Here is a 20382-nt window from a genome sequence, read left to right as displayed (position 1 = left end):
AAGACTGGGGACACAATAAACAAAGAACAGGAAGTTGAAGTGCCGGGATTTTTCCCGCTGAGACTTTCGACTTCGCTTGGAAGAAACTCAACATTACGTTAGTCCCTTACTCGAGGCTAACTCTCTTATCAGTCTAGGGGACGCTTTTTCGACTTTTCACTTCTCCGATGGTGACAGACTTGTATGCCGTTGGCTCCTTTTGCAACGATTGGAACATAAGTTCTGCGTGATGTAGTCCTAGTGAATCTGACGGTTTGTACCGGATTTACAGTGGAACGTAAGTCTTACTTCAGTTGAATGTAAATTGCTATTTTGCTCATCGAATGCATCATAGTAAATAGAAGCCATGTGTGCTACAAGACCAGGCCTTAAGTTTGCAAGCTTTGGACGTTTTAGCAACAGCGCGCTTTTTTCTAAACCACGCAAGATTTCCTAGTGAATTCCGACATAGAGGGCCATTACTTCTTAATATAGCGCTTCTTTCTACAAGGTCAAAAATAGTTATCTACACAGCACGATAAAATTTAAGTTTAAATTATCGCCGAAAGTTAAAAACGAAAGGACCAAGACGTGATTTAGGACAAAGTTCCCGTTAATGACATAAGTTTGAACATACCAGCGCCGGCAGAACAAGGGCACCTAACTTCGCACAATATCTTTACAGCTCACTTAAACAGCTCCAATGGCGAATAAAAATCAAGTTTCTTCTAATGCGATGCGACTGAAGAGGATTTTCAAGTCATCTTTACCTTGGCTAGAAAATTACATGTACTATCGCTGTAGTTCTCCGTGAAGTGAAGATACACATTGATGCATCCATTCGGTGTCACGCTCTTTTCAGGCTTCGTTTCCCTTGGTTTTGCATTCGAAATGAGCTAAGATACATTTCAATTAACAAACCCAGCATTTGTTGGGGTGACAAATCGTCATCTTTTCACATCGGAGATCAGGGTGAGAAAATCAAATCGAAAGTGAAAGGGCTTTTTTGACACTTGTGCAACTGGTGCAAATATTTTCACCGTGTCTATGGAGACACGTCACGGATGGACATCTAAAACATTCAGTCAAGCTAAAAAGACTGTCTCAATCTTTCCTCACCCTCGCCACTTTTTGATGTACTAATTCATCACCTCTTTACAAATGAACACATGAAAGATCATATATTTGAACTACAGAGAAAGACACGACTGATCATCGCAGTTCTACACACAACTTAAGCAATTGTGAAATTAAAGCCTGAAAAAAAAAAAAATATTCGAGCCCATGACCTCTGGGATACCATTGCAGCGAGAAACAGCGTGGCGACAGCGAGGGTGAACTGAAGACGACTTCGAAGTGATTTTGGGTGATGCGTCGGTACCGTTGGTGGAGTTGATGACAGGTCGAGAGCGCATTCTCCATCTCCACATATAAGGGTACCTCACCTTCAACACATCATCTTCATTTCATCTTCAATACCTCATCTTTATGGAGCTCAAAATAAACAGGGAAAATTGGACTGAAAAGCGTAACATTTAATCCCTGGACTCTTGGTCAGTCATTCTTGGCCGACACCACTCACTAAAATTGCTAAATTTATCATTTATGGAGATATCATTAATGGAACTGCACAAATAAGAAAATCGCTTTGAATTTTATGTTTTGTTTTTTTACTTCCTTTCCTCCTCCCTTGGGGTTGGGAAGAGGTAATTTAAATATCAAGCTGAAATCCATGTTTTTTTAAATTTGTTATCAGTACGTTATTGAATAACTACAATTACAATAACTACAACTCAGTACAATAAACACGGATTAAAAGTAGAGAGATTAGCATTAGGGACGGGGGAGAACACTCTGCGACGCCTGGCACTTTTTGTGTATCTGAATCATCCAACAAAAAATGACGTCACATCCGGTAAAAAAGAGCGTTGAGCAGCTAAATCAAATTTGAATATGGCATAATCGTTCTCTCAGTAAGTAAAATGGCAATATTTTGCAATCGGCCGGATATTTTTAACGTTTTATTTGGCCACGATAAACAAAATTTTGTCTTCTTCCTCGTCATATCAGTTTGTTTGAAGGACAGGGTAATTATTTATTCAAAAACACGCTGTTTTGAAGGCGTGTTTTTTACGAAATGTCGCCATTTCTTCCTCGCTGAATTCCACAGGAGTCATCGTTTGTGTGGAAATAATGAATTCTAGGTAAGTTGCACTCAATTCAAACATCCTATTCTCTTAGATAGGCATCACACTAAGAAAAATGCACAATGACAGGTTTCTAGACATGGGGGAACCTTATTAACAGAAGCACATTTTTTAAAATTTACTGTTGCCAACACTCGAGAGCACTTGAGAGCTGTTAATCGTATCACTGCAAGAATAGACCCACACACATAACGCGCTTTGCAGAACTTTCTTGCCGATCGACACTAACACAAACTCATGTGTTTGCTCATGACTCAAATTGAGGCCATAAAATATGTTACGATTGGTTAAGAACTTTAAACAAGATATGTTTTCCCTAAGTAATACCTTAATTGATAAACGCTTCGTTACAGGCAGGCCGTGAACCCCTTAAAAAAAAGCAAGAGGATTAGTTTTAACGGCGATTAAGTAATTTGGACATGTCGTGGTTTTTTCTCATTTATAATCAAATTCATTTTTCAATTTCAACAGTGTTAAATGTCAGCAACGCTAAGTTCCAATACCCCCCCCCCCCCACCACTGAGGCCAAGCATGCACCTTTTAGTTCTTCAAACCCTCTCATTTGCCCTGTTTGCAGACCAAATTCCTTATCTATTAATCCCTGTCATATTGGCAACCCATTTTGAAAGGTTACTTAAAAAAATGTGCATTATATTTCAGTGAGCTTTCTCTATGTAATCTTACATCAAGATATTTCAATCCCTAAGGGAATGAGAGAACACTAGCAATACTGACAATTATTTTCAGTAATTCATCACTCTTTCAATATGCCATCTAAACAAATTTTTTCGTAAACAGTAGTGAAATTTCATGCCCCTACATCTAGCCATAAAAGGAAGTCTGGGAACAGGCAATAGCAACAGTGACACTGCCAGGTTGGTGAATTTTACAAGCTAATGAACTCGTGTCTAACAATGATGAGTGATGATGAAACATGGTGCAGTGAAACTGAAGAATCAGACTGCGAGTGACATTGATAGAGTCAGTGTCGTGAGAGTGATGCTAGTGTCTGTGAACTTGGACCAGATCAGCAAAGAAAAGGTTTCGTACTAGAAATTGACAGAGAGCAACAAGTTTGTGCTAAAAAACTGAAGAAGACCAGCTTCATCACTACTTACAGTACTTGTCAAGAGTTCCTGACTTGTGTATGTGGGAAGGCACTCTGTAATGACCTATATGGGGAGGCTCAGCTCAAGATGAGAATCTTTTTCAGGCTTCAGGTATAAAATGATAGAGATTTCACAAGTTGAGGTGTATGAAAGGGTAGGAAAATCTGTCATTTAGGGATTCCATTCTTCTGGTTCTAAAATGTTGTTGAAAAGCTCTCATTTACTCTCCTCAGCCAGAATGAAGAGATTCTATAATATTGTTTATTAACCTCTTTCCAAGGGAATAGAAAAGGGATGCAGTATTCCTAAATAGGTTTGTTAAAGGGATACATTTACCCTTTTGCAATGTAAGGTTGACAAAAGAGGTGCCATTTCTATCAAAACGGTACAAATGTCTACAAAAGGGTAAGGGGTAATGGACCTTGAGATAAGGCCTTTCCATTTAAAACTTTGTAGAATACCCCTTCCCCCCACCAGCTTGTGTAACAGAGATGTTCAAATTATTGTTTTGTGAAAAAAGGCAATTATTAAAAAACAAAACAGTGCCAAGAGATTAAGTGATTGTCAATGCAAGTTTCCATTTGTATTTTGAATTAAAATGGGTATAACATTATCCTCAAGTATACCTTGCAGCTTCACAAAGAGGACCAAACTGATAATGAAAACATGTTTTAACACTTAAAATTCTATTTTTGCCCCTTCCCTTGTACCTTGTGATCTTTGTAGGGAAATTCTGAAAAGGTCCCCATCCCCCCCCCCAAAAAAAAATTCAAATTTTATATACAAATCACTTTTTTATCTTGAAAATGGTCTCAGAGACAACAAAACATTTTTATGGCTAGCTAAACTACTTATTAGGAAAATAAAAATGTTCAAGGAAAAAATGAACAGGACGAAACAACAACAAATTAACTTTTTTTTTTTCCAGAGTGGCTTTGTATCTTTATTATCATTCTCATTATCAATAGAGAAATCACACTTGTACGCTGGTCTACTGATACTCTTACATGTATGTTAAACATGGGAAAGCAGGTTGCATCATCTAAATCATAGCATTGTATGCAGGCCAGTGTGGGGTTTATATGCCAGGAGGTAACCACCTAAGAAAAGACAAACATAAATTATGTCATTGTTTCAATGACTCACCGTAAGTGGGTATTTGCTCATTTAGCACCTTAATAAACAAGATATATTTAAGTGTAATTTTTACCTCCGCTTTAAACTTTTGAAACCTACAGTTTGTTTTCACTTTCAGAGAGGTTCTTAAATTCAAAAGCACACCACCCACCCCTCTCAGTCTTACTCTCCCATAGCCAGGATCCCATTTCAACCCTCAAACATTTCCATAATCACATTAAATCAGTATTCTTTTTTCTAATTTTGGTCTGACTTAGATTCATCTCCACTCAGCCATGAAAGCAATGGTGGCAGATTTCCGTATCTTTGTTGGTCTAGTTTACTATTGCTCTCAGATTCAGACCTCCCTTTTGACAAAATTAAATTCGGTTAAAAATAAACTACAGTAGTTTAATCAAATTAATGCAGAGGCAAACATTGAACCAGAAAATTACTATAATTTTGGTATGAACAATACCAAAGTATAACTTACATAATTAATATCACATCTTTTCTATTGTAATTTAAGACAGTGCAGCTACCAATAGATTGACCACAAAAACCTAAAAACATGACTTTAGAAACACAGGTAAGTGAGAATATTGGCAGTTTTGCTTTTGCCACCAACCACTCTGGTTTTAAAAAAAATGCATGGAAGATAATGGCAAAGCAATAACAAAACCAACCAACCAACCTCTGGCAATTCAATAAACACACCAAATTCCCCTCCAAAATTCTCTTCAACACCTTACAGTACATGTTAATGTCAGCAGCATAAATTCAACTCAATGATTTGTCAAATTGCTACTATCATCAAATTTTTACCCCTTGATTCAGAATTTTCAAGAGTATCAAATAGAATTCCACTATAGATTACAAATGCTGTTTACCTTTGCAAATATCTGTATTATTTCTCATCTGGAGCTATTTAAGTTTACAATGTGTAAAATATATGCAAATGAGAGGACTGATGATGTCATACACCAAACCCAATATTACATCAAGTGCAGACCATATATACAGCAGAGATCATTGAAACTTGGTAGCCTTATAGTTCTACAGGCAACACACTAATATGGCTATAAAATATATGTTCCCAATTGGCAACTCAATCTTTTCCAGTCCCCTCTAACCCAATTTCAATAATGCAGTGATTTTCAGCTTGAAAAACATTAAACAAGGCCATGACTTTGACCTTACTATTTAATAGGCTTGCTGGATCATGCAGATGAAGCACCATTGGCAAATATCAAAATGGAACTCCAAAGGTGGCCAGAAAAGCCTAGAATATCAGGGAAGGTCTAAAATGCAGTCTGTTGCCATGGTAACAAAACCGTTAAGCTCATATTATGTAGCACATCTGCAAATTGCATCGTAATAGCACTGTCCCCACTGGAGCCCATGGTTCAGTAGTTTACTTGGACAATAAATTTCATAACTTTCCTGGGGGACTGAATGATATAAATGGTCTGTGGGAGACTCCCAGAATATTTGCAAGAATGTATGACTATCTCTTTATAGGTATTCATTAATTAATAAATTAATAAATAAATAAATAAATAGACACTAACACTACTAACATGATTGAGTTTGGAAAAAATATATATATTTTTAGTTTATGATATTTTGAAAAATTCCCCTCTCCCATCTAACATGCTCACTCAGATCTTCTTTAATTTGGTACTTGAAATTGATAACAAGGATGCTACACCTTGGCAACTCGTTGGCCAGGATATGTTGGACAGTCTTCACATCAGATAATGGGTCTGTACATATTATTTATGTATTTATTAAACAGAGATCTGCCCATCCCATCCCTATGGAAATTCCAATTTTGATTAATACTTTTCTTCAAAATGTTTGGCTTTTGAGACCCTCCCCATCCTTGGAATTTCCAATAATCTCCTTGGGGTGGGTATGGAAATTTTCTAGAACCACACAATAAAACAAATAAACAAACTTTAAGATAAAATGTTAAAGTATAAGTCAGTGTGACATATATACATTGATTAACTTATAAAGACACGATTGACCATTGCAACTATACACAACTTGAGCAAAGGCGAAATTATAGACTGAAAAAAAATTAGGTGTGAACTGGATTCCAACCCATGACCTCTGTGATACTGGTGCGATAACTTAATTAATTAAAGTTCTCTGCTACAACATACCAAACTGCTAATTTATTATGAAGTGACGCAGCTAAAGGACAGTTGTCAAGATATCAACTTTTTTTGTGAATTCTAAAAGATCAATATGAGTCTTCTAAATTTAAGATTATTATACCTAACAAAAGACATACAGCAGGGCACTGCACTGTGTGCTCTCTCAACACACTCTTCCAGGCAGGATAGTAATACATATACATGTGTTTGTTTTTTTGGGGGGGAAATTCCAAATTATACTGTTATTGCATGGTCATACAAGAGGTACTAGTTGCTGCTGAGTAGTCTTAAAATAAGTGAACTAAGTGTGACAAAATATAATGTACCTATATTAAATCTGCACCAGTTCAGTACAATTCAATACTAAATTTTAATCAGCCGCAAAAAAAATTGTTAGCACCTGATATTACATGTACTTTGTGAAGGCTTCTGGAGGGGTTATACTTTTATAAAGTACCTGGCAGCAAGTACTATTTTGATTTACTAAATAAAAGCAAGACTGTAGTAACTGCAAGAAAATGTGTTTGTACATCCCAGAAAAATTAGGTGGGAGTCAGTGCGCCCCTCTTCACAAAACTTAAACCCTTAACCTATTTATGACCATAATCTGCGATTTTCCCTATCCCAATTATGACTGTTGCGACTGCTACAGTTGCCCTAAACATAAGTTTTGAAGGACTTTTGTTGATGGTGTTATCAATAATGATGAAAATTGAGGTAGCTTATTCTAAAAAACATACCAAATTAAAGATGAGAGGGCAAAAGCCTTACTCTAGAGTATTTATGACCAAAACGGCTGAATAACCATACCTTTTGGGGCTGCACATAGCTATATATAGCACATAGAGGAGAGTTCCCCCCCCCCTCCTGCTGGAGCAGGAATCAAAATATTATTGCCTTAATGACATAATAAAGATAAAATCTCAAAATAATCAAGAGTTACATGTATGCGTGGGACTTCACTATCAAAATGATGCCTGTTGCTTACTGTAAATTGCATAAATTACTCTTACAATGTGCCAGAAATCTGTTAATCTAGTCACCAACAGGCCACAAAAATCTGACTGTATAATTAATAAATAAGAAAATGACCGACTGAGCTTTTGTTTGAGCCAGAATAGTGTGGCCATAATAACGAGATGGCTATGTTAACAGGGGTGGCTGTAAGGTGAGGTACATTCCACAGTAGTGATAAAGATGACACTCTCAAACACCAGTACCCATAAAGATTTTGGACATTATATTTCGCATAATCAGTTGGAAGAGGAAGAGGGAAAATGGAAATAAAATAGAATGGCTCTTGTGTGCCAGAGACAACCCTTTCCCCGAGTTACCCTAGTGGAGCTAATTATTCACTTATTTCTTTGTAAAATTCAACCAACCGTTTACACGAGGATTGCGAACCAGACTTGGGGGCAAGACAGTTCAGGTGGGCAAGTTGACTCGCCTTGGCAGGTAAAGTAACCAACAACTTTTCTTTGAGTATGCATAAACACTTTGGCTCGCCTAACTGGAACAACTCTCGGCATGGCAAGTGTCACGTAATGCCTAGATTTAAGATTTAAAGCAGCAATTTGTATCAAAGAAGAGAAAATCAACTCAGCAAAACCCACTGTGATTGAATGACTGAGGGAAACAAAGAGGGATAGTTGCACATTTGATTATTCAATAAGAGTTACAAATAATCATGCAGGGTCAACTTTTACTCCGCCTACAGGGGCTACAGGGACTTTCACCTACAAACACGTGATAAAGTTGCCTCAGGGGGAGGGTTATCTCGGGTACCCGAGACTATATAAATGGGACCTGTGTTGCCTCAAAGAACACCCCTACGATTTTCAAGGGGGAAGGTCCTTAAACAGGACCTTAACTTGGGGCAGCTTCAATGGCAGATTCCCTCTGATGGCTTGGATTTGAATAATTGATTTAATTACTTTTAAAGGGGACTAGAACTGAAAAATCTTGCTCGAATTTCGATCCAGCGAGACATAAGCTTCCATGCCGTGAATCAAGTTTTTACTGGGCGTTTTAAGAGCACTCACCAAAGAGAAAGAGACTGATGACCCAAAAGTACCAATATATATGTACTTTATCTTACTGAAAACAACAATCTTCAACGAGAGATGTGGGAATGTGGGATACTGACCTTCAGCATGCGATCCAGCTTATCTCTTCTACCAATACACGTGAGCCAAGAGCAACAAAAGCTCTGGTGACAGCGACTTTCGGAGCTAAACGGCTTCTGTTAATTATGTTCCCGTAGTACACAGTGCAAACTATGGCCAGCAATACTTCATCCAGGTTGTTGTTAACATTATAGGCTATTGCACTTATTGTTATCACTAAATCACGAACAACAAGAACCAAAAGTTGGAACAACACCAGTTTTGCAAATGTGTAAAATTCGCCCGACGATGACGGAAGGCTCTCCGTTATTTTGCTTCAAATCAATAATAAACTTTTCTCTTCTCCCGAAATCTTTGCTTAAAAAGTCGAAGTAATGTGTCTGCAGCATCTTTCCATCCTCAATATAAAATGAAACGAAACTGATGGTTTACAAATAGAGGGAAATGGTGAGTAATCGAAACGCCATTTTCTCGCTTTGTGAAACGAGCCGAGAAGCCCAGTTTAAACCGGATATGCGTCATTTTTTGTTGGATGATGCCTATACGTAAATTTTAGGAGTCTTCTGCCCCGCCCCTGATTAGCATGCAATGAGATGGAAATTTTCGGATAAGTGGATATTCTTCGCTCTGCGTGGATTCTATAACAATATTATTTTACGTGATGGTGTTCGGCCGACTGCACCTTTGATTTGTACTAAGTGATTTCGTGCATGACTTTACCTTTTATCATGAACGGTCATCACGATAGCTCATTTGTTAAATTTTTCAATTAGCTACAGTCTCTGTTGACCGAAAGGTTCCCCATCACTTATTAAAAGCTTTATCCATCTTAAATTTCAGCGCACAAATAGTGAATGAATTATGCATTGGAAGGCAAAAACGCGTCTTCGAGGTGTCCGAGAAGCAGTGGACCTAGCTGAAAGAATGTACCAGTTGGGTAAGAGAATACTAAAAGATGTATTTCCAAAAAAAGTTCACGCCGTAAGGATTCCGCCTTGTCATGGGTATTTCCAACGGGAAGAAGATGGAGAAATATGGAACAAGTATAAGAGTCTTTGTAAGAACGGTAACGTTTCCTGCGTAAAGACTTTGATATTACACGGACCAACAGGACATGGTAAAGAATATTCGGCGGCAAACCTCATGAATCAACTTTACAGAAATACAAACAAACTAACGAATTTACTAGGGAGACCAGCAATCTTATGGACAATAAACGCAAACAGCCAAACCACAATGCTTGAAAGTTATTGCAGCCTTGCCAAAGAGATTGGTCTGACTGAAGAGGCAAAGGTTGCGAATCAGGAGCTATCGCTTCTCAGCAGAACTTCGGAGGGACGACAATACCAAATCAATCTGCAAAATCAGTGTCAAAAAAATGCATATGATGAAGCGCTGAATCAAATCTACGAAGAAGTTAGGAAGAACCTCGGACATCACAGTCCGTGGGTGCTTTTGGTAAAAGGCCTCAGTGAGAACATGCCAAGCAGGTTTTGGCCACAGCCAGGAGATCCAAGCATTGGAAATGGTCTAGTCGTTATGACCACTCAATATCCAAGGCTACTGGCCAAAGAAGGGGGCGACCATTCTCTGGAGAAAGTGTTAATTGGTAAGATGAAAACCGAAGATGCGGTTAAATTTCTTGCAGCCAAAAGTGGAATCCCTGCGAATGGTGCTGATAAAACGTATGCTCAGGACATAGTTGTCAAAAAGTTAATGTGCCTTCCCCAAGATATAGCAAAGTAAGTATGTAATACTTAATTTAAGTGTATTGGAATATGACTTATTTTAGAAGATGCCAATGGTATCTCCTGTGTTCCCATAAGGAGCTACCAGATTGGTTGTTGACAAATCAGGATTGCAGATATCGGTCCCTTAAGAGTTGTAAAGTCAGTTTCGATAAGATAAGAGACATAAGTTTTTGGAGTAAGCGTAGCGCTCGTTGTCGAACAAGCGAACTTTTTGATGTAATTTCCTTCTAAATTAATCGTTGCATTTAAGTAAAACACATAAAGTTCTCATAGCGCAGAGAAGTTTCCATTGCGTTAAAAAAAGATAAGATGTACCATCTAAAAACTCAGGTTTTTTTGCGAAAAAGTAAACTGGAATAGTTTTCAATTTCGGACTTAGAAGCAAAGGACTGAATATTCTGTTTCATCTGTTCAGTCGAAGACAAACTCGAACCTCTAACGCGTCCCCTAAATAATCTTCAAGACAGTGCTGACAAGGAGGCATACCGATCTTTTGCAAATATCGCTGTCGAATTTAGGAATCTAGATTCTTTCTTTACCATTAGAATAAGCATTACTTTCAAACCTCTATAGCAAATATCCACCTTTCACGGTTAGTAGGTGCTATCAACGGGACCGATATAAGCTGCCAAAAGCACCTTTGGAAAGTTTTGGAGCCGTCTTAGTTACTTTCGATATGCCTTTACCACTGATTTCAGATTTGGAGAATTCATAAGAGAGTACAACGAAGAGACCAACAAAAAATTAACTTACGCAGACTTATGGTCGTTATTGAAAACGGAAACAGCAACATTTTCTGAGTGTATGCTGATCATGGAAATGAGTCGCGCAAACCAAACAGAGGTAACATGCATCGTCTATATAATTCCTATTTTTTAGAGATAGGTGCGAGGCTAAAAGAGTACAATTATCAGTGAAAAATCTTAGGGATAGGGTTCTATATGGCTTACATGTATTAGCCAATTATGGTTCCGTACTATATGGCCAATTACCTTCCATCTTCACCATTTTACTTCATTGCTCATTCTAGAAACTCTTCGATGCTTACACGTTCTTACATTCTACCGCTTTGATGTCTCCTTTATTCATCTTCCGAATTTCGCACCGCATAGCAAGACTGCCGTTTCGTTCTATCACAGCTTTGTTCTCCTTGTGATGTTATCGCTCTTCCAGATCTTCTTAGTATAGAGGAGGGCACTCCTTGCTTTCGAAATTCTATTCTTCAGGTCTTTCATACCTCTTCCCTTTCACTCACTGTTGATCCTGAGTAAATGAACTCGTCCACGCCCTCCTCTTCTTCCACTTTGATCGTGCCATAGCTCTTTGCATTTATCCTCGTTATTTTAGCCTTTCGTGCATTTATCATAACTCCAACACTTCCTGCTTCCTCCAGCAGTCGTGATGTTTTCACCAAGATGTGCTGCTCCTCAGGGAAGTCTACCTCGTCTAGACTAATTTGTTGGTGCCATTCTCTTCGTGACCAAATGTTCTTCTCATCCAGTCCATATCGATCTGCAACAAAAAACCCTAATCGCGACCAGTTCTTGCATTTTTTAAGGTTTCCTTTCTTCGCCATTCTCACGATTAGCCCTTTTTTCCGACTCTTTGGGATCTTTTCATGCTTCCTTATCTTCCTCAATAGTTGCTGTGTTTTTTCTATTGTGAACTCTGTCTGCCTTCAGCAATTCAGCCTTACTGGAGTGCATTCCTAGTGTTTTCCCATTATTTTGGCGTTCATTTTGTGTTGGCTCACCAGTAACAATGTCTGCTATCATCTTATTGATTTCGCTGTTTCTGGCTATCTTATCTGCTCTTCTTCTTTTCTACCGTTAAGGTGTCCGTTTTAATCCAGTTCTGTTTTGATCTGCCTAAGTCTTCCATTGCAGATTGTCTTTGTTAGACCATAGCTCGTCTTACCTATGTTGGCTTCGTGCTGCTCCTTTTGCTTCCTTTCCAATATTTTCCATCTCCTTTTCCTCTCTGCTTGGCTACTTTCATGCTTGACTTCACCTCTCAGCTTCGTATTGGTGTATTGAGCCCTTAGTTTTTTCCCCAATCTTTCCGTCTGAACCCGTGCTGCGGGAATGCTCATTCAGAAGCTGGAACCACAGAAAACAAATGTAATAAAAATGCGTTTCACTAACTTCCTCGCTTCTTCTGTGTATTTCGTTTGTTACTGTCGAGTTTTAGGGCGTTTAAGTTTCACTTTTCTCCTCTCTAGGTAGAATGTCGAGGCCATAGGAACTTTTGGAACGACTTTATAACTGTTTTCCGCCTTAGGCCGATCTGCTGATGATATAAGAGGAAAGGAGTTTTTTGTTGTGTTTCTTTCAAGTTCGTATTTCCAGCTTGTAGCATATTCTCTATGTACTCTAATATTTACGTTGTCTCGCAATATCATGTAACGATTCTCACGCATTGCGCCGTAATTACCTTAACTAGAATTCTCTAGAGAATGTCGCGAGAGCGGTAGTTAGGGGTTTTTAGGGAGTTTAGGCAAATCACTACGGCTGGTGCTACTACGGCTGCCGTGACTGAAAAGGTCTGGGGAGAGTACGTCTCGGTGGTCTGCCAAATCAGTTAAGTTTAGCGAGTAAAGCGAAATACAAAGATGAAAGAAACATCGGCTAAGGAGTTTAAAATCTCTTTTATTTGGTCATTATTCGGTAGGACGAACAGATTATTTCTGAGCGAAAGCGAATGTCATACACTTTGTACCATAACAATTTGATGGATGAAATATATAATTTCAGAGACAAATATCTCAAAAAATATCGAGTGAAGAACACAAATATATCAATACTCAAAGAAGCAAAATAACATCGTATAGTTATCCAGATATAAAACATCTTCACTAAACCCTCAAAGCAAACTTAACCAAAGAAAAACACCCTCGTGCTTACACGAATATTTCACTTGACTCGCTTCGCCATTCCAACACCTTTGCCAAAACTTATCGTAAATTCAGGATACGGATTTACAAGCTTATGAAGGGCAACCTTGACACAATCTTTGACTGAAATTGAGTTTAAAGGATATAGCCTCCAATGGAATTCTTAAAATGCCGAGATGTCCGTTGAAAAGGGCCAGAGAAGCGAAATAAACCCGAAGTAGTAGCCACTACGGCAAAACATCTCGACTCACGTAGTCAGATTTCACGCTGCGGCTGGATGCAACCGACGTACATGCGCAGTGTCTCATTTTGGGGGAAATTTACTTCTGGCAGCCGTATCAGAGCCAGCCGTAGCGATTTGCTTAAACTCCCTTTTATCTTTCCTTCGGGACAGAGGTCAGACAGGACGCGAGTCCTTGTTAATTACTGAGCCGAACTTCTCTTTATTCATAGCTTTTAAAATTCATGGCATGCTGCTCGATTGAGCACTACACACCTTTAAAAATTCTGGAGAGGTTTTTTCAAAAGGCAGCAGAAGCAGCAAAAGAGAGCTCGTTTGTAAAAGTTTCCGATCGGGATGAAGTTAACGTGGTAACTATACATCCAAGAGACCACGCTACTCTCAGGGATTTACTCAGCCGGCAAGAACAATCACCAGGTAAGTTGCGAGTTACAATTTTGTTTACTATCACATGTTAGGGGCCGGTTATAAAGTACAGGGGCGGTGGGCTATGAAAAATTAGGGGTGGGTCACCATTTTTCAACATGTCAAAAAGGGTGGGTCAGGAAAAATATTGCACTGCATTAGGGGTGGGTCACGGTTAAATTAACAATCTCACAATTGTATTTAACGACAACAAACGTTAGTGAAATCTCTTTAATATAATGCATCTCTTTTTCCTCATTAATCTAACTTTATATGACAACAGGAATTCACATATACAAAGCTTTACTATGTGGGTCCAGCGTTTTAAATGTCCATCATCAACATATATCGTAGCGTGGCCGAGTGGTTAGGGCACCGGACTTGAAATCCGGAAGTCGCGGGTTCAAGTCCCGCTCTGACCACTTTGCTGGAGTTGTTTCTCGGTAGACCCTAGTTCAACTCCTCGGTCATGCTTGTAAATAGCCAACTGGTATGCCTCCCGCCAGTTGGGATTTTTAAGCCTATTACATTTATTTGATATATTTGTTTCCTTCGTTTAAAGTGGCATGCCTGTGAACTAGCTAGGTGTAGCTAAGCGCAGTGACCACTATAAACAATAACGTTTGAACATTTTTTTATTTTGACGTTTATCTTGCATCTTCTTCTAATCATCTTTGTCACCATAATGATAATCATCTTCACCACTACCATCAACATCAGAAGCATCACTATCGTCTATAACACTCAATACAACTGGTGACACATTTGCTTCGATTGTTTCGACAGCGTCCACTGTGAATTTTGTTTTACTTATATTATTTATTATATATTATTATTATATGGCTTTGGCTTGTGGCCGATATAACGCGCGCTCTGATTGGCTAAGAGCGAGATCTGAGCGGTCATTATGCAGCCGTAATGCCCACGGGCCGATTACGGATTATGCAAATTAGGAAGAGCCCGGCTCGGAAAATTCAAGCGGATTGAAATGATGAAAGTCGATTAAAAACAGTAAGAGAGGTAAATTTAATTCCGAGTAGCTAAAAGTTTAGGGATTTTTCCTTACTAAAATTTATATAGAAGTCGTTTTTGACTTACCGGTAAAATTGGCGAGCACTAGTGAAAAGCAATCAAAGTTTGCCGAGTGTTGGATAAAGCTAAAATCGCTAAGTGAAAAACATCATCGGCAGATGTGTCACGTATCCTGAGCAGAAAACTACGAAGAAACTTATAAGTTATCATCTTAGTCACAATAATTACCGAAATATTGAACTCCGTTTCAGTTCTCATCAAATAGATTCCCTCGCTTCAACACAAGAGAGTGAAAATCAGCTTCCAGGATCATCAGATGTAAACAATCGGGCGGTTTCTGTCGGTAGCAGTATTTCTGATACCTGCAGGAAGTTTTAGACGCTCAAAAGGCTTGAAAAGTTCATTCATAAGTCCCAGAATGAAGAAGGCGAAGATATGTTGTCGAAAGCGAATGCGAAGATCGAGTTATTCTGAGCAGTGCATTCTGAAGCATTAGTATTTTCTTTCACCGAAAGACCGTTGGTTTGGACCATTTTGAAGCACTTTCTGTCTTTTCTATATGCGTTGACGTTTCGCCACAAAAGTTGGAAAAACTCCCTCATCAAGTTGTGGCTCCACGATACTAAAATACCTTTTTGAGGGCTGTGACAATCATTTTTCCCGTATACAATTACAGTAGTGAAGTTCACTGACTGTGTAGTTTTGCCCTGGGTTTGAGACGATGAATGAATCGGTAAACGCGCGCATCGCCGGATGTAAATTGACGACTTCCGCTCGAATAATTTTTTTTTCTTCAATTCGTGAGCCATATAATAAACAACTTAATAACCTCGACCGTTCGGTCGTTACGGGAAAATCTCAAACCTCGGCCTACCGTATTGACCTCGCTGTCGCTCGGTCAACACGGCAAGACCTCAGTTTGAGATTTTCCCGTAACGACCGAACGGTCGAGGTTATTAAGTAGTTATTATTACTATTATACTTATCAATAGTTTTAACCAGCGACCATCTCTCTAACGTGACCCCCTTTAACGCAATTAAAAATTATGAAAGCGTCATACCACAATGATCCAAGTTTATACCAATACCAACATCATGATAAGATGATGATTAACTAACTGTAGAGAACACTCTCACGGTTTTTCTCTGCCCTTTCACGGCGGCGATTCTTAGCTTTAGCCTTTTTCTTCTTTCACTCTTCTCTTTTCACATACAAATGTATCTTTTGCACAAGGATACATTCTTTTGTCTTTTCTTTCTGGGCTGCTGCCCTCGTCATCGCAAGAACACTGAGAAAGGCAAAAGTAATAGCTATAAATCTCTTGCTGGAAAAGCAATTGAGAAATTTAAAACATAGGCACGCAAGGCGTGCAAGAGTTATTTTTTGTGTGAAGTTTCGGAGATAGGAGCATTCATGGAGCTGTTTACAGTAATGATTTGATTAATTTGCGAAGTTTTTTTGGTACCGATGTACAGCAAGAAAGAAACTGGGAATTTATGATGTGCATACGATGTTACATCGGTAATGGTAAGGTAGCTAAATATTAAGCCATAAAATGTTTGACTAAACAAACCACACTAATCTGACACGTCCCCGGATTAATGTAGATACCATCTTATTTTTTTTCTTTGATTCGTTCTTTGATAAAACCCACACTGTGATTGGTGTGACACGTGCACATGCATAACTCCCTCACTCACAGATCACATAGCGCTTTCAACCCCCAAGAGGAATTTTTGCTCAAAAATACTCAAGTTAAGAGACCTTTTCGCATCTTATACGAGTCGTGAGTTTACCCTTTTTAAACACAACACAACACAACACAGCAACACTACTTCACCGAAAATAGAAAGAAAGAGGAAAAAAACCTCTCTGAAACATTGAAAGTCTGATTTAATGAAATTGCACTTTAACTTGGTGCCACGCAGTCTTCAAAGAGCATTTGAGCAGTTTTCATACTTTTCACCTTTAAAAATATCGGACTGAAAAGAATGTCATAAAATGCCCATCAAATAAAAATAAACTGCTACTGCAGAGACGTAAAAACTGTCCAGAAATGAAAGCTTTTTTTTGTTAAATATCCTGGGAACAAAAGCCGATAGCTTGTCAGCTCTAATTGAATTTACCCCCATATGAAAACACAAAAGTTTTAAGTTACCATTTGTAACTACAGATAGCAAACATCTCGTGGGAAAAAGAGTGGTGAGGATTCGTCAGCTCTAATTGCCCTTGTATCGTAAGAGCGATAGTCAACTCAGCTGTACTCGCTTACTTTTAGCTCAGAAAATGAGGGAGAATGCTGTCAATTAGACACTTTGTGATAAAGCGCGCGATAATGCCAAACTCGTAATCTACTGAATAGAGCGCATCAAGAAAGGATGATCGGGGTAGATCATCTCCTCTTGAACGCATTAAATTATTCACTTGCAGAACAAAATTGGATGGAAGTTAAACTTAGTTGGCTGTCTAAATGCCTGTTTGAAAAAAATGCCATCGACATCACTACTCCGAAGTTGTCAGGTCCTGATGTCTCGGAAGTAATCAAATGTTTAAGCAGTGTATGCAAAGACGCTTTACAGCGGTGCAGGGATGAAGACTTTGCAATGCTACGCCTCACATTGCCTCACCTAAAGGAAGCTGTCAAGGTACACTAAGCTCGACATCAGGGCATTAATTAACCTTCTCGATTGCTAGGTTACCCTCTTCAGATATTATTTTTGGCACTCAAATATAATAGGCATTCAGTGGTCTACTGCATTAAGTTCTATTTCAACCCAGCACGCAGTAGTGGAATAGTTGTTAGATTTCCTTTTTCTCTCCTCCTCGCCTCCTCTGCTCCCCTCCTCCGCCTACTCCTTTTTTCTTTCTTCCTTTTTTTCTTCGTCCTGGTCCTTTTTACTACTACTACTACTACTACTACGACGACGACGACGACGACGACGACGACGACGACGACGACGACGACGACGACGACGACGACGCCGACGCCGCCGCCGACGCCGCCGCCGCCGCCGCCGCCGACGCCGCCGCCGACGCCGCCGCCTTCTCCTTCTTCTTCTTCTTCTTCTTCTTCCTCTACTTCTTCTTCTTCCTCCTATCAACAATGAATGTCCTTGGTAAAGGTGCAAGGGATGCTCGTCGGAAAAGCTTAGAGAAGTATCTTCACGTCAGTACTCGAATTCATTTTTGGTGCCGAGGTTGTTGAAATTATTTTTGTTCTTCAGGAAGTACTTATTTAATCTACTGAGTGTCACTGAGGGACTTAGTGAGCAGTGACAACGGTTAAGCGGTGAAGCAAACTATAAAAAATCACATGCGACGAACATCCCTTTAATTCCGTTTGGAAACCCCCTCTTTCTGGGGTCTTTTAGTTCGTCAGCAAAAAGAACCCCTACGTAAAAGCTATCTGAAATACAGTAGATCGTTTGAAATTTATTCTGTAGCTGAGCAGCAGACTACCAGAAAAAGAGCTTGAATCTCTGTCTATGGCTAATGGTCACGCGTGTCTTGGCGAGAGTTTACTCTACTCTGGTGAGTCTGCAAAAGCACGGAGTCATTTAGAGACTGCACAATCTCTGTTCAAGAATTACAAGGGCCCAGGGAATGTGCAGCTAGACTTGGCCAATGTGTTACATTTTCTTGGAGAGGCTTGCAGTAACAGGTACATATGACTTACAGCGTCTTACACATGTGACACAATACGTTATCACATCAATTAAATAAAACACTAGGAAATGGAACAATTAAATACAAACAAACAAGGGCAAGGAAGGCAGATGCCGTACAAAGAATGCTAATCTATAATCCAAGAAACAAAATGTGTACACAGTTAAACAGCAAGTTTCATTTCAACACACGCAAACTGTTTGGAGAGGTCCCTGTGGATCTGGCTATTTACAAAGTATAGGGAAGAATAACTAACTTTTCAAACATATTTTGTCGTGGATCTTAGCAGGTTGTTCAAAGTTAAGACACACAATTTGACAATCGCTGTAGCAAAAGTCGGGTAGTATTAAAGAGGTTTGACTATTAAATGTTTAAGACTTGTCAGACCTGCATAGACCGCTAGACTTTTGTCATTTTAAAAGATCATTACCAATCATAAAATACATAATCGTACCTGGGTTTAAAAAAAACGTAACAATCTAATATTACCTAACTTTTTTGCATAGTCATCTGGGAAACCCTCAGACAGGCGAAAGGTACCTAAGAGAGGCTTTGAAAGAAAAACTGGAGTTGTTCGGTGGCAGAGCACATCCACAAGTTGCGTTCACTCTACAAAGTCTTGGAAACGTTTTGAACGAGCTGGGAAAACAATCTGAAGCGATGTGAGTACTGTACATGGCTTAGCAACACAAAATGCCTTGAAAGAACGAGGATGCTTAAAAATGTAGCCCCGTGAGAAATTGGCTTGGGCTAATCTCGTTGAGAAGTAATATAATCGAAACCAAAATGATTCCTAAAATGTACCGCGAAAGATCCCCATTTAGGACTGCAAATGATCCTACAGGAAAATAAGAAATATTATTTTTTTTCGCACGGAATATTGGGCAATGTAAACAATACCTCAATGAATGCAGAGCTTTTATTTATACTCGCTTAGTTAGGGACTGGTGGCAATATCTCAATGAATAAATTTATTTCTATATGTCGTCGTTACCCTATGTCGACGGGTTTTCTGTTTGGCTTTTTTTCTAGAGAGGCCTTTTTCTCTTACATTTGACCCAAGGACTTTTCCTTAGTTCAAATATAATGTTCTTTGCATTTTCTTTAATCCAAAAGACATTGTTTTACAGGGCTTTCTGTGGGTACGAAAGGCATGTTACAGGTCTATTCTAACGATAACTTTTTTTGCGACAATTGCCTTCAATAGGTGTTCCGTTAGTTTAGCTTAGAAAATTGACATGACTGAGTATTTGCGGTCCACATCGGAATAATTTACGGTCCTATAAACCTCAAAAGAAAACATATATAGATTTAGGCAAACCTAAAAGCGGAGGTTAAAGCTCACCCAGGATAAACGAGAATTTTGATTTGAGTTTGTAACTTTGGAGTGAGGTTTTCTGTATATTGTTTGGCCTTCTGTTTTGAGTTTGAATAATCTCAAAATACACAAAATTATACTGCGGCTGTGTCATTGCTGGGTGAGTGTAAATTTTAGCGAGGCATGGGCGGGTTTCAGGACAGAAATTCAAGGTAGCATTATTATTCTTAAGAAGGTAGTGTTAGCAGTGCCTCTGCTAGTTCAGAATCTAGAAGCAGTCTAGTCACAACAATAAGTCAACAAGCTGTCGAAACTTTAGGCAGCTGCAGCTGCAAAAGTTTGCATCGAAAGGTCAAGAGGCTGCAAATTTCAA

The 20382-nt window shown here is 39.0% G+C and overlaps 2 protein-coding genes across 2 annotated transcripts in view; one reads left to right on the top strand and one right to left on the bottom strand.

The window, feature by feature from the left end:
* Positions 1–9: 9 nt before the first annotated feature.
* LOC145497894 (uncharacterized) overlaps positions 10–20382 on the top strand; it is a 50722-nt gene continuing 30349 nt past the window's right edge. The window contains exons 1-7 of the mRNA XM_081477769.1: positions 10–277; positions 9543–10444; positions 11152–11296; positions 13800–14004; positions 17456–17670; positions 18469–18686; positions 19198–19353. Of these exons, the coding sequence (XP_081333895.1) occupies positions 9564–10444; positions 11152–11296; positions 13800–14004; positions 17456–17670; positions 18469–18686; positions 19198–19353 (1820 nt within the window). The 5' untranslated portion in view covers positions 10–277; positions 9543–9563. The remainder of the gene's footprint in view (positions 278–9542; positions 10445–11151; positions 11297–13799; positions 14005–17455; positions 17671–18468; positions 18687–19197; positions 19354–20382) is intronic.
* Positions 11308–20382, bottom strand: part of LOC145498018 (uncharacterized) — a 139191-nt gene continuing 130116 nt past the window's right edge. The window contains exon 2 of the mRNA XM_081477893.1: positions 11308–12510. Coding sequence (XP_081334019.1) covers positions 11685–12029 — 345 coding nt within the window. The 5' untranslated portion in view covers positions 12030–12510 and the 3' untranslated portion in view covers positions 11308–11684. The remainder of the gene's footprint in view (positions 12511–20382) is intronic.

This window comes from Orbicella franksi, chromosome 9 (assembly GCF_964199315.1).
Source record: "Orbicella franksi chromosome 9, jaOrbFran1.1, whole genome shotgun sequence".
Lineage (NCBI taxonomy): Eukaryota > Metazoa > Cnidaria > Anthozoa > Scleractinia > Merulinidae > Orbicella > Orbicella franksi.
Note: the sequence above shows the minus strand (reverse complement) of the source record. Positions and strands in the feature narration are given on the sequence as shown.